Source organism: Oncorhynchus clarkii, chromosome 16 (assembly GCF_045791955.1).
Source record: "Oncorhynchus clarkii lewisi isolate Uvic-CL-2024 chromosome 16, UVic_Ocla_1.0, whole genome shotgun sequence".
Classification (NCBI taxonomy): Eukaryota; Metazoa; Chordata; class Actinopteri; order Salmoniformes; family Salmonidae; genus Oncorhynchus; species Oncorhynchus clarkii.
In genome coordinates, this window is record NC_092162.1 from 75,280,295 (window position 1) to 75,296,314 (window position 16,020).

The 16,020-nt window shown below is 48.4% G+C and overlaps 1 protein-coding gene across 1 annotated transcript in view; it reads left to right on the forward strand.

The window, feature by feature from the left end:
• Window positions 1-16,020, forward strand: part of LOC139367803 (alpha-1,3-mannosyl-glycoprotein 4-beta-N-acetylglucosaminyltransferase C-like) — a 42,849-nt gene that overhangs the window by 7,371 nt on the left and 19,458 nt on the right. The window contains exons 2-3 of the mRNA XM_071106141.1: window positions 8,716-8,816; window positions 9,762-9,882. Coding sequence (XP_070962242.1) covers window positions 8,721-8,816; window positions 9,762-9,882 — 217 coding nt within the window. The 5' untranslated portion in view covers window positions 8,716-8,720. The remainder of the gene's footprint in view (window positions 1-8,715; window positions 8,817-9,761; window positions 9,883-16,020) is intronic.

Consider the following 16,020-nt stretch of genomic DNA (forward strand, 5'->3'; position numbering starts at 1 on the left):
AAAGCTTGACCCAAGTTTAAACAATTTAAAGGCAATGCTACCAAATACTAATTGAGTGTATGTAAACTTCTGACCCACTGGGAATGTGATGAAAGAAATAAAAGATGAAATATATAATTCTCTCTAATATTATTCTAACATGTCACATTCTTAAAATAAAGTGGTGATCCTAACTAACCTAAGACAGGGAATTTTACTAGGATTAAATGTCAGGAATTGTGAAAAACTGAGTTGAAATGTATTTGGCTAAGGTGTATGTAAACTTCCGACTTCAACTGTAAATAATACCTGTCTATTTTTGGAAAAATTGCCCTTATTAACTTCTTAGTCATATCTCAGTTTACTCAAATCAAATCAATCTTCATTTGCCACATGCGCCGAATACAACAAGAGTAGACTTTTCCGTGAAATGCCTGACAAGCCCTGAACCAACAGTTGAAGAATAATAAAATATTTACCAAAATAAAAAGTAATAATGTAAAGAATAAGAATAACAATAGTGAGGCTCTATACAGGGTGTTACGGTACAGAGTCAATATGGAGGCTATATACAGGGTATTACGGTACAGAGTCAATGTGGAGGCTATATACAGGGTATTACGGTACAGAGTCAATGTGGAGGCTATATACAGGGTGTTACGGTACAGAGTCAATGTGGAGGCTATATACAGGGTATTACGGTACAGAGTCAATGTGGAGGCTATATACAGGGTATTACGGTACAGAGTCAATGTGGAGGCTATATACAGGGGGTAACGGTACAGAGTCAATGTGGAGGCTATATACAGGGTATTACGGTACAGAGTCAATGTGGAGGCTATATACAGGGTGTTACGGTACAGAGTCAATGTGGAGGCTATATACAGGGTATTACGGTACAGAGTCAATGTGGAGGCTATATACAGGGGGTAACGGTACAGAGTCAACGTGGAGGCTATATACAGGGTATTACGGTACAGAGTCAATGTGGAGGCTATATACAGGGTATTACGGTACAGAGTCAATGTGGAGGCTATATACAGGGTGTTACGGTACAGAGTCAATGTGGAGGCTATATACAGGGTGTTACGGTACAGAGTCAATGTGGAGGCTATATACAGGGTGTTACGGTACAGAGTCAATGTGGAGGCTATATACAGGGGGTACCGGTACAGAGTCAATGTGGAGGCTATATACAGGGGGTACCGGTAATGAGTCAATGTGGAGGCTATATACAGGGTATTACGGTACAGAGTCAATGTGGAGGCTATATACAGGGTGTTACGGTACAGAGTCAATGTGGAGGCTGTATACAGGGTGTTACGGTACAGAGTCAATGTGGAGGCTATATACAGGGTGTTACGGTACAGAGTCAATGTGGAGGCTATATACAGGGGGTACCGGTACAGAGTCAATGTGGAGGCTATATACAGGGTGTTACGGTACAGAGTCAATGTGGAGGCTATATACAGGGTGTTACGGTACAGAGTCAATGTGGAGGCTATATACAGGGTATTACGGTACAGAGTCAATGTGGAGGCTATATACAGGGTGTTACGGTACAGAGTCAGTGTGGAGGTTATATACAGGGGGTACCGGTACAGAGTCAATGTGGAGACTATATACAGGGGGTACCGGTACAGAGTCAATGTGGAGGCTATATACAGGGGGTACCGGTACAGAGTCAATGTGGATGCTATATACAGGGGGTACCGGTACAGAGTCAATGTGGAGGCTATATACAGGGGGTACCGGTACAGAGTCAATGTGGAGGCTATATACAGGGGGTACCGGTACAGAGTCAATGTGGAGGCTATATACAGGGGGCATCGGTACAGAGTCAATGTGGAGGCTATATACAGGGGGTACCGGTACAGAGTCAGTGTGGAGGTTATATACAGGGGGTACCGGTACAGAGTCAATGTGGAGACTATATACAGGGGGTACCGGTACATAGTCAATGTGGAGGCTATATACAGGGGGTACCGGTACAGAGTCAATGTGGAGGCTATATACAGGGTGTTACGGTACAGAGTCAATGTGGAGGCTATATACAGGGGGTACCGGTACAGAGTCAGTGTAGAGGCTATATACAGGGTGTTACGGTACAGAGTCAATATGGAGGCTGTATACAGGGGGTACCGGTACAGAGTCAATGTGGAGGCTGTATACAGGGGGTACCGGTACAGAGTCAATGTGGAGGCTATATACAGGGGGTACCGGTACAGAGTCAATGTGGAGGCTATATACAGGGGGTACCGGTACAGAGTCAATGTGGAGGCTATATACAGGGGTACCGGTACAGAGTCAATGTGGAGGCTATATACAGGGGGTACCGGTACAGAGTCAATGTGGAGGCTATATACAGGGGGCATCGGTACAGAGTCAATGTGGAGGCTATATACAGGGGGTACCGGTACAGAGTCAATGTGGAGGCTATATACAGGGGGTACCGGTACAGTGTCAATGTGGAGGCTTTATACAGGGGGTACCGGTACAGAGTCAATGTGGAGGCTATATACAGGGGGTACCGGTACAGAGTCAATGTGGAGGCTATATACAGGGGGTACCGGTACAGAGTCAATGTGGAGGCTATATACAGGGGGCACCGGTACAGAGTCAATGTGGAGGCTATATACAGGGTGTTACGGTACAGAGTCAATGTGGAGGCTATATACAGGGGGTACCGGTACAGAGTCAGTGTGGAGGCTATATACAGGGTGTTACGGTACAGAGTCAATGTGGAGGCTGTATACAGGGGGTACCGGTACAGAGTCAATGTGGAGGCTGTATACAGGGGGTACCGGTACAGAGTCAATGTGGAGGCTGTATACAGGGGGTACCGGTACAGAGTCAATGTGGAGGCTATATACAGGGGGTACCGGTACAGAGTCAATGTGGAGGCTATATACAGGGGGTACCGGTACAGATTCAATGTGGAGGCTGTATACAGGGTGTTACGGTACAGAGTCAATGTGGAGGCTATATACAGGGTGTTACGGTACAGAGTCAATGTGGAGGCTATATACAGGGGGTACCGGTACAGAGTCAATGTGGAGGCTATATACAGGGTGTTACGGTACAGAGTCAATGTGGAGGCTATATACAGGGTGTTACGGTACAGAGTCAATGTGGAGGCTATATACAGGGTATTACGGTACAGAGTCAATGTGGAGGCTATATACAGGGTGTTACGGTACAGAGTCAGTGTGGAGGTTATATACAGGGGGTACCGGTACAGAGTCAATGTGGAGACTATATACAGGGGGTACCGGTACAGAGTCAATGTGGAGGCTATATACAGGGGGTACCGGTACAGAGTCAATGTGGAGGCTATATACAGGGTGTTACGGTACAGAGTCAATGTGGAGGCTATATACAGGGGGTACCGGTACAGAGTCAGTGTGGAGGCTATATACAGGGTGTTACGGTACAGAGTCAATGTGGAGGCTGTATACAGGGGGTACCGGTACAGAGTCAATGTGGAGGCTGTATACAGGGGGTACCGGTACAGAGTCAATGTGGAGGCTGTATACAGGGGGTACCGGTACAGAGTCAATGTGGAGGCTGTATACAGGGGGTACCGGTACAGAGTCAATGTGGAGGCTGTATACAGGGGGTACCGGTACAGAGTCAATGTGGAGGCTATATACAGGGGGTACCGGTACAGAGTCAATGTGGATGCTATATACAGGGGGTACCGGTACAGAGTCAATGTGGATGCTATATACAGGGGGTACCGGTACAGAGTCAATGTGGAGGCTATATACAGGGGGTACCGGTACAGAGTCAATGTGGAGGCTATATACAGGGGGTACCGGTACAGAGTCAATGTGGAGGCTATATACAGGGGGCATCGGTACAGAGTCAATGTGGAGGCTATATACAGGGGGTACCGGTACAGAGTCAGTGTGGAGGTTATATACAGGGGGTACCGGTACAGAGTCAATGTGGAGACTATATACAGGGGGTACCGGTACATAGTCAATGTGGAGGCTATATACAGGGGGTACCGGTACAGAGTCAATGTGGAGGCTATATACAGGGTGTTACGGTACAGAGTCAATGTGGAGGCTATATACAGGGGGTACCGGTACAGAGTCAGTGTAGAGGCTATATACAGGGTGTTACGGTACAGAGTCAATATGGAGGCTGTATACAGGGGGTACCGGTACAGAGTCAATGTGGAGGCTGTATACAGGGGGTACCGGTACAGAGTCAATGTGGAGGCTATATACAGGGGGTACCGGTACAGAGTCAATGTGGAGGCTATATACAGGGGGTACCGGTACAGAGTCAATGTGGAGGCTATATACAGGGGTACCGGTACAGAGTCAATGTGGAGGCTATATACAGGGGGTACCGGTACAGAGTCAATGTGGAGGCTATATACAGGGGGCATCGGTACAGAGTCAATGTGGAGGCTATATACAGGGGGTACCGGTACAGAGTCAATGTGGAGGCTATATACAGGGGGTACCGGTACAGTGTCAATGTGGAGGCTTTATACAGGGGGTACCGGTACAGAGTCAATGTGGAGGCTATATACAGGGGGTACCGGTACAGAGTCAATGTGGAGGCTATATACAGGGGGTACCGGTACAGAGTCAATGTGGAGGCTATATACAGGGGGCACCGGTACAGAGTCAATGTGGAGGCTATATACAGGGTGTTACGGTACAGAGTCAATGTGGAGGCTATATACAGGGGGTACCGGTACAGAGTCAGTGTGGAGGCTATATACAGGGTGTTACGGTACAGAGTCAATGTGGAGGCTGTATACAGGGGGTACCGGTACAGAGTCAATGTGGAGGCTGTATACAGGGGGTACCGGTACAGAGTCAATGTGGAGGCTGTATACAGGGGGTACCGGTACAGAGTCAATGTGGAGGCTATATACAGGGGGTACCGGTACAGAGTCAATGTGGAGGCTATATACAGGGGGTACCGGTACAGATTCAATGTGGAGGCTATATACAGGGGGTACCGGTACAGAGTCAATGTGGAGGCTATATACAGGGGGTACCGGTACATAGTCAATGTGGAGGCTATATACAGGGGGCACCGGTACAGAGTCAATGTGGAGGCTATATACAGGGGGTACCGGTACAGAGTCAATGTGGAGGCTATATACAGGGGGCACCGGTACAGAGTCAATGTGGAGGCTATATACAGGGGGTACCGGTACAGAGTCAATGTGGAGGCTATATACAGGGGGTACTGGTACAGAGTCAATGTGGAGGCTATATACAGGGGGCACCGGTACAGAGTCAATGTGGAGGCTATATACAGGGGGTACTGGTACAGAGTCAATGTGGAGGCTATATACAGGGGGTACCGGTACAGAGTCAATGTGGAGGCTATATACTGGGGGCACCAGTACAGAGTCAATGTGGAGGCTATATACAGGGTAGCACCGGTACAGAGTCAATGTGGAAACTATATACAGGGGGCACCGGTACAGAGTCAAATTGGAGGCTATATGCTGGGGGCACCGGTACAGAGTCAAATTGGAGGCTATATGCTGGGGGCACCGGTACAGAGTCAATGTGGAGGCTATATACAGGGGGTACTGGTACAGAGTCAATGTGGAGGCTATATACGTGGGGCACCGGTACAGAGTCAATGTGGAGGCTATATACAGGGGGTACCGGTACAGAGTCAGTGTGGAGGCTATATACAGGGGGTACCGGTACAGAGTCAATGTGGAGGCTATATACAGGGGGCACCGGTACAGAGTCAGTGTGGAGGCTATATACAGGGGGTACCGGTACAGAGTCAATGTGGAGACTATATACAGGGGGTACCGGTACAGAGTCAATGTGGAGGCTATATACAGGGGGTACCAGTACAGAGTCAATGTGGAGACTATATACAGGGGGTACCGGTACAGAGTCAATGTGGAGGCTATATACAGGGGATACCGGTACAGAGTCAATGTGGAGGTTATATACAGGGGGTACCGGTACAGAGTCAATGTGGAGGCTATATACAGGGGGTACCGGTACAGAGTCAATTTGGAGGCTATATACAGGGGTTACCGGTACAGAGTCAATGTGGAGACTATATACAGGGGGTACCGGTACAGAGTCAATGTGGAGGCTATATACAGGGGGTACCGGTACAGAGTCAATGTGGAGGCTATATACAAGGGGTACCGGTACAGAGTCAATGTGGAGGCTATATACAGGGGGTACCGGTACAGAGTCAATGTGGAGACTATATACAGGGGGTACCGGTACAGAGTCAATGTGGAGACTATATACAGGGGGTACCGATACAGAGTCAATGTGGAGGCTATTTACAGGGTATTATGGTACAGAGTCAATGTGGAGGCTATATACAGGGGGTACTGGTACAGAGTCAATGTGGAGGCTATATACAGGGGGTACCGGTACAGAGTCAATGTGGAGGCTATATACAGGAGGTACCGGTACAGAGTCAATGTGGAGGCTATATACAGGGGGTACCGGTACAGAGTCAATGTGGAGGCTATATACAGGGGGTACTGGTACAGAGTCGATGTGGAGGCTATATACAGGGGGCACCGGTACAGAGTCAATGTGGAGGCTATATACAGGGGTACCGGTACAGAGTCAATGTGGAGGCTATATACAGGGGGTACTGGTACAGAGTCGATGTGGAGGCTATATACAGGGGGCACCGGTACCGAGTCAGTGTGCAGGGGTACAGGCTAGTTGAGGTAATCTGTACATGTAGGTGGGAGTGAAGTGACTATGCATAGATAATAAACAAACAAGAGTAGCAACATTGTACAAGAGGAGGGGGGGGGGGGGGGGTCAATGTAAATTGTCCGGTGGTGGTTTTTATGACTTGTTCAGTAGTCTAATGGCTTTGGAGTAGAAGCTGTTGAGGAGCCTTTTGGTCCTAGACTTGGCGCTCTGGTACAGCTGTGCGGTAGCAGAGAAAACAGTCTATACCTTGGCTACTGGAGTCCCTGACAATTTTATGGGCTACTCACTCACTTATGGTTCTGCCTACTCCTGATGATTCGTTTTTCAAATCATATGAGCAAAAAATATTTAGCTTTTTCTGGGACGCTAAACCAGAAAAAAGGAAAGTCTATCTGAATAATAAATATAAATTGAGTGGGTTGAGATTATTAAATATAAAAGCACTAAACCTCCCTCTAAAACTTCACTCATTCAACAGTATTATTTGAACCCTAAATGGTTCTCAAGTAGATTACTAAGAAAAGCTCATCCATTGTTTAAAAATGGTCTTTTTGTCTTTGTGCCGATTGCCATGTCTCATTTTCATTGTCAAAGTATCTCTGTTTTTCAAACAAGCATTGCAGAGCTGGATACAATTTTAATTTCATCCCCCTGAAAAGATGGAACAAATATTATGGCTTTTTGAAAAGGGTATTTGGTTTTTAAATGATATTGTAAAGTGGAATGGTAGAGTTATGTCCTTCATGGAGTTATCAGAATTGTTTGGGAAGGTCTGCTCAAACCAAGAGTACAACCAATTGATTACAGCATTACCGCAAAAATGGAGGAGGCAGGTGGCAGCGGGAGGAGGTAGGGAACTGCCTGTCCGTCTCTCTACTGCCTGTCCGTCTCTCTACTGCCTGTCCGTCTCTCTACTGCCTGTCCGTCTCTCTACTGCCTGTCTGTCTCTCTACTGCCTGTCCGTCTCTCTACTGCCTGTCCGTCTCTCTACTGCCTGTCCGTCTCTCTACTGCCTGTCCATCTCTCTACTGCCTGTCCGTCTCTCTACTGCCTGTCCGTCTCTCTACTGCCTGTCCGTCTCTCTACTGCCTGTCCGTCTCTCTACTGCCTGTGCTTCTCTCTACTGCCTGTGCGTCTCTCTACTGCCTGTCCGTCTCTCTACTGCCTGTCCGTCTCTCTACTGCCTGTCCATCTCTCTACTGCCTGTTCGTCTCTCTACTGCCTGTCCGTCTCTCTACTGCCTGTCCGTCTCTCTACTGCCTGTCCATCTCTCTACTGCCTGTGCGTCTCTCTACTGCCTGTGCGTCTCTCTACTGCCTGTCTGTCTCTCTACTGCCTGCCTTTCATCTCTACTGCCTGCCTTTCATCTCTACTGCCTGTCCGTCTCTCTACTGCCTGTCCGTCTCTCTACTGCCTGCCCGTCTCTCTACTGCCTGTCCGTCTCTCTACTGCCTGTCCGTCTCTCTACTGCCTGTCCGTCTCTCTACTGCCTGTCCGTCTCTCTACTGCCTGTCCGTCTCTCTACTGCCTGCCCGTCTCTCTACTGCCTGTCCGTCTCTCTACTGCCTGTCCGTCTCTCTACTGCCTGTCAGTCTCTCTACTGCCTGTCAGTCTCTCTACTGCCTGTCAGTCTCTCTACTGCCTGTCAGTCTCTCTACTGCCTGCCTTTCATTTCTACTGCCTGTCCGTCTCTCTACTGCCTGCCTTTCATTTCTACTGCCTGTCCGTCTCTCTACTGCCTGCCTTTCATCTCTACTGCCTGTCCGTCTCTCTACTGCCTGCCTTTCATTTCTACTGCCTGTCCGTCTCTCTACTGCCTGCCTTTCATCTCTACTGCCTGTCCGTCTCTCTACTGCCTGTCCGTATCTCTACTGCCTGTCCGTCTCTCTACTGCCTGTCCGTCTCTCTACTGCCTGTCCGTCTCTCTACTGCCTGCCTTTCATCTCTACTGCCTGTCTCTTTTCTACCTGTCACCTGTCTCACTTCTACCTGTCTGTAAACACCTACTGAATAATTTCCTGATGTGCTGACTGTGTGTTAGGGGCGATGCGGTGGACCTATAAGAAGAGCGTTACCATGGGAGCAGTCTTCCTCCTCCTCGCCATCCTTTACTTCAGTCTCCCTCTGGACCTCAGGAGCACCGTGGGTACACACACACAATCACATGTTGGCAGTGGCAGTCATTTGCAAAGACACATTGAGGGTCAGGTTGAAATGGATTGAATCAGTGACGTGTGTGTGTGTGTGTGTGTGTGTGTGTGTGTGTGTGTGTGTGTGTGTGTGTGTGTGTGTGTGTGTGTGTGTGTGCGTGTGCGCTCAGACTAAGGCTGGGTGATAATAATACTGTAAATAAACTGTGTTTGTATGGCACAGTTAATACAAGAACCTTAACTCAAGGTTATGTATATCCACTACCTATCAAACGTTTGGGGTTACTTAGAAATGTGCTTGTCTTTTAACAACAATAGTACCTGCCATTTTGAGACTGTAATCGAACCCACAAATGCTGATGCTCCAGATACTCAACTAGTCTAAAGATGGCCAGGTTAATTGCTTCTTTAATCAGAACAACAGTTTTCAGCTGTGCTAACATAATTGCAAAAGGGTTTTCTAATGATCAACTAGCCTTTAAAATGATAAACTTGGATTAGCTAACACAACGTGCCATTGGAACACAGGAGTGATGGTTGCTGATAATGGGCCTATTTAGATATTCCATTAAAAATCAGCCGTTTCCATCTACAATAGTAATTTACAACATTAACAATGTCTACACTTTATTTCTGATCAATTTGATGTTATTTTAATGGACAAAAAAATTGCCTTTCATTTCAAAAACAAGGACATTTCTAAGTGACCCCAAACTGTTGAACGGTAGTGTATAATAATTAAACACGTTTATGGTAAGCTGACTAACTGATGGGCTCCAAGCCAAGCTGTTATCTACCGGGAAACCAGGCTGAATGCTGCTGAACCTGACTGCCCTGCCATACATGGTCTCCATCCACTACAGAAAATCATTGTGTTGCTGTTCTTGCTGCTCCGTGCATTATGACGTGTGTGTGTGTGTGTGTGTGTGTGTTTCAGTGGATGGAGGAGTGGCAGGTCCAGACTTTCTCCAGCGATGCATCGTGGATAGACAAGGGAGGGTACCTGCCGCTGAACGTCTCTTATCAATTACTGGCAGGAACACCTCCCACTGAACAGAGTAAACACACACACACCTCCCACTGAACAGAGGAACACACACACCTCCCACTGAACAGAGTAAACACACACACACCTCCTACTGAACAGAGTAACACACACACACACACCTCCTACTGAACAGAGTAACACACACACACACACACCTCCTTCTGAACAGAGGAACACACACACACCTCCCACTGAACAGAGTAACACACACACCTCCTACTGAACAGAGTAACACACACACACACACCTACTGAACAGAGGAACACACACACACACACACACCTTCTGAACAGAGGAACACACACACCACCCACTGAACAGAGGAACACACACACACACACCTCCCACTGAACAGAGGAACACACACACACCTCCCACTGAACAGAGTAACACACACACCTCCCACTGAACAGAGTAACACACACACACCTCCCACTGAACAGAGTAAACACACACACACCCACTGAACAGAGGAACACACACACACCTCCTACTGAACAGAGTAACACACACACCTCCCACTGAACAGAGTAACACACACACACCTTCCACTGAACAGAGGAACACACACACCTCCCACTGAACAGAGGAACACACACACACCTCCCACTGAACAGAGGAACACACACACACACACCTCCCACTGAACAGAGGAACACACACACCACCCACTGAACAGAGTAACACACACACACCTCCTACTGAACAGAGGAACACACACACACACACACACACCTCCCACTGAACAGAGTAAACACACACACACACCTACTGAACAGAGGAACACACACACACCTCCCACTGAACAGAGTAAACACACACACCTCCCACTGAACAGAGTAAACACGCACACACACCTCCCACTGAACAGAGGAACACACACACCACCCACTGAACAGAGTAAACACACACACACACACCACCCACTGAACAGAGTAAACACGCACACACACCTCCCACTGAACAGAGGAACACACACACCTCCCACTGAACAGAGTAAACACACACACCTCCCACTGAACAGAGTAAACACACACACCTCCCACTGAACAGAGGAACACACACACACACACCACCCACTGAACAGAGGAACACACACACCTCCCACTGAACAGAGGAACACACACACACACACCACCCACTGAACAGAGGAACACACACACCTCCCACTGAACAGAGGAACACACACACACACACCACCCACTGAACAGAGGAACACACACACCACCCACTGAACAGAGTAACACACACACACACACACCTCCCACTGAACAGAGTAACACACACACACCTACTGAACAGAGGAACACACACACACCTTCCACTGAACAGAGGAACACACACACCTCCCACTGAACAGAGGAACACACACACACCTCCCACTGAACAGAGGAACACACACACCTCCCACTGAACAGAGGAACACACACACACCTCCCACTGAACAGAGGAACACACACACACCTCCCACTGAACAGAGGAACACACACACACACACCTCCCACTGAACAGAGGAACACACACACCTCCTACTGAACAGAGGAACACACACACCTCCTACTGAACAGAGTAACACACACACACCTCCCACTGAACAGAGTAAACACACACACACACACCACCCACTGAACAGAGGAACACACACACACCTCCCACTGAACAGAGTAAAAACACACACACCTCCTACTGAACAGAGTAACACACACACACCTCCCACTGAACAGAGTAAACACACACACACCCACTGAACAGAGGAACACACACACACCTACTGAACAGAGGAACACACACACACACACCTACTGAACAGAGGAACACACACACGCACCTTCTGAACAGAGGAACACACACACACCTCCCACTGAACAGAGTAACACACACACACACACCACCCACTGAACAGAGTAACACACACACACACCACCCACTGAACAGAGTAAACACACACACCTCCAACTGAACAGAGTAACACACACACACCACCCACTGAACAGAGTAAACACACGCACACCTCCCACTGAACAGAGGAACACACACACACCTACTGAACAGAGGAACACACACACACCTCCCACTGAACATAGTAAACACACACACACACCTCCTACTGAACATAGTAAACACACACACCTCCTACTGAACAGAGGAACACACACACCTCCCACTGAACAGAGGAACACACACACCTCCCACTGAACAGAGGAACACACACACCTCCTACTGAACAGAGGAACACACACACACACCTCCTACTGAACAGAGGAACACACACACCTCCTACTGAACAGAGGAACACACACACACACCTCCCACTGAACAGAGGAACACACACACCTCCTACTGAACAGAGGAACACACACACACACCTCCTACTGAACAGAGGAACACACACACCTCCTACTGAACAGAGGAACACACACACCTCCCACTGAACAGAGTAACACACACACACCTACTGAACAGAGGAACACACACACACCTCCCACTGAACAGAGGAACACACACACACCTCCCACTGAACAGAGTAACACACACACACCTCCCACTGAACAGAGGAACACACACACACCTCCCACTGAACAGAGGAACACACACACACCACCCACTGAACAGAGGAACACACACACACACACCTCCCACTGAACAGAGTAACACACACACACCTCCCACTGAACAGAGGAACACACACACACCCACTGAACAGAGGAACACACACACACCACCCACTGAACAGAGGAACACACACACACACACCTCCCACTGAACAGAGGAACACACACACCTCCTACTGAACAGAGGAACACACACACCTCCTACTGAACAGAGGAACACACACACACCTCCTACTGAACAGAGGAACACACACACACACACCACCCACTGAACAGAGGAACACACACACACCTCCCACTGAACAGAGGAACACGCACACACACACCTCCTACTGAACAGAGGAACACACACACCTCCCACTGAACAGAGGAACACACACACCTCCTACTGAACAGAGTAACACACACACACACCTCCTACTGAACAGAGTAACACACACACACACCTACTGAACAGAGGAACACACACACCTCCCACTGAACAGAGGAACACACACAATCATCTCCTTTGTCTTAGTCACATTGAGGGAGAGGTTGTTGTCCTGATACCACATAGCCAGGTCTCTGACCTCCTCCCAATAGGCTGTCTCATTGTTTACAGTAATCAGGCCTAACACTGTTGTGTCATCAGCAAACTTAATGATGGTGTTGGAGTCGTGCCTGACCTTGCAGTCATGAGTGAACAGGAAGTACAGGAGGGTACTAAGCACGTACCCCTGAGGGGCCACAGTGTTGAGGATCAGCATGGCAGACGTGGTGTTGCCTACCCTCACCACCTGGGGGCGGCCCGTCAGGAAGCCCAGGATCCAGTTGCAGAGAGAGGTGTTTAGTCCCAGGGTCCTTAGCTTAGTGATGAGCTTTGAGCGCACTATGGTGTTGAACGCTGAGCTGTAGTCAATGAACAACAACTCACATAGGTGTTCCTTTTGTCCAGGTGGGAAAGGGAAGTGTGGAGAGCGATTGAGATTGCGTCATCTGTGGATCTGTTGGGGCGGTATGTGAATTGGAGTGGGTCTAGGGTGTCCGGGAGGATACTGTTGATGTGAGCCATGACCAGCCTTTCAAAGCACTTCATGGCTACAGACGTGAGTGCCACGGGGCAGTAATCATTTAGGCAGGTTACCTTCACTTCGTTGGGCACAGAGACTATGGTTGTCTGCTTGAAACATGTAGGTATTACAGACTGGGTCAGGGAGAGGTTACAAATGTCAGTGAAGACACTTGACAGTTGCAAATGCTTTGAGTACATGTCCTGGAAATCCGTCTGGCCCCGCGGCTTTGTGAATGTTGACCTGTTTCAAGGTCTTGCTCACATCGGCTACTGCGTTATCACACAGTCGACTGGTACAGCTGGTGCTCTCATGCATGCTTCATTGTTGCTTGCCTCAAAGCAAGCATAAAATACATTTAGCTCGTCTGGTAGGCTCGCGTCACTGGACAGCTCCCCTCTGTGTTTCCCTTTGTAGTCCATAATAGTTTTCAAGCCCTGCCACATCCGACGAGCGTCAGAGCCGGTGTAGTAGGATTCAATCTTTAATCCTGTATTGACGCTTTGCTTGTTTGATGGTTCGTCTCAGGGCATAGCGGGATTTCTTATAGGCGTTCGGACTAGTTTCCCACTCCTTGCCTTTAGCTCGATACGGATGTTGCCTGTAATCCATGGCTTCTGGTTGGGATATGTAGGTACAGTCACTGAGGGGATGACGTTGTCAATGCACTTATTGATGAAGCTGGTGACTGAGGTGGTATACTCCTCAATGCCATTGGATGAATCCCGGAACATATTCCAGCTGGAGGGCAAGGAAGAGTGCTGTATGCATCTCTGTGTGTGGAGGAAAGATGGTCTAGAGTTTTTTTCCCTCTGGTTGCACATGTGACATTATGGTAGAAATGAGGTACAACGCATGTAAGTTTTCCTGCATTAAAGTCTCCGGCCACTAGGAGCGCCACTTCTGGATGAGCATTTTCCTGTTTGTTAATGGCCTTATGCAGCTGGTTGAGTGGCCTTATACAGCTGGTTGAGTGGCCTTATACAGCTGGTTGAGTGGCCTTATACAGCTGGTTGAGTGGCCTTATACAGCTGGTTGAGTGGCCTTATACAGCTGGTTGAGTGGCCTTATAGAAGTGGTTGAGTGGCCTTATACAGCTGGTTGAGTGGCCTTATACAGCTGGTTGAGTGGCCTTATACAGCTGGTTGAGTGGCCTTATACAGCTGGTTGAGTGGCCTTATACAGCTGGTTGAGTGGCCTTATACAGCTGGTTGAGTGGCCTTATAGAAGTGGTTGAGTGGCCTTATAGAAGTGGTTGAGTGGCCTTATACAGCTGGTTGAGTGGCCTTATATAAGTGGTTGAGTGGCCTTATACAGCTGGTTGAGTGGCCTTATAGAAGTGGTTGAGTGGCCTTATACAGCTGGTTGAGTGGCCTTATATAAGTGGTTGAGTGGCCTTATAGAAGTGGTTGAGTGGCCTTATACAGCTGGTTGAGTGGCCTTATAGAAGTGGTTGAGTGGCCTTATACAGCTGGTTGAGTGGCCTTATACAGCTGGTTGAGTGGCCTTATATAACTGGTTGAGTGGCCATATATAACTGGTTGAGTGGCCGTATATAACTGGTTGAGTGGCCTTATACAGCTGGTTGAGTGGCCTTATACAGCTGGTTGAGTGGCCTTATACAGCTGGTTGAGTGGCCTTATACAGCTGGTTGAGTGGCCTTATACAGCTGGTTGAGTGGCCTTATATAACTGGTTGAGTGGCCTTATATAACTGGTTGAGTGGCCGTATATAACTGGTTGAGTGGCCTTATATAACTGGTTGAGTGGCCTTATATAACTGGTTGAGTGGCCGTATATAACTAGTTGAGTGGCCATATAGCCAAACTTGCCTGATACTTGGTGGAATTCATTATGCCATCAATCTTAACCAGTGCCCCTGGACCTCTGGAATTAAAACAGACCCAAAACATCACTGACCCACCCTCTATATTACACCGTGGGTATGAGGTGCCCCTGGACCTCTGGAATTAAAACAGACCCAAAACATCACTGACCCCCCTCCATATTTCACCGTGGGTATGAGGTGCCCCTGGACCTCTGGAATTAAAACAGACCCAAAACATCACTGACCCCCCTCCATATTTCACCGTGGGTATGAGGTGCCCCTGGACCTCTGGAATTAAAACAGACCCAAAACATCACTGACCCCCCTCCATGTTACACCGTGGGTATGAGGTGCCCCTGGACCTCTGGAATTATAACAGACCCAAAACATCACTGACCCCCCTCCATATTTCACCGTGGGTATGAGGTGCCCCTGGACCTCTGGAATTATAACAGACCCAAAACATCACTGACCCCCCTCCATATTTCACCGTGGGTATGAGGTGCCCCTGGACCTCTGGAATTAAAACAGACCCAAAACATCACTGACCCCCCTCCATATTACACCGTGGGTATGAGGTGCCTCTCCTTCTATCTCTGTTTCGATGCCAAACATGCTGATGCTGTATCTGACCAAAACGTTCCATTTTGGTCTCATCTG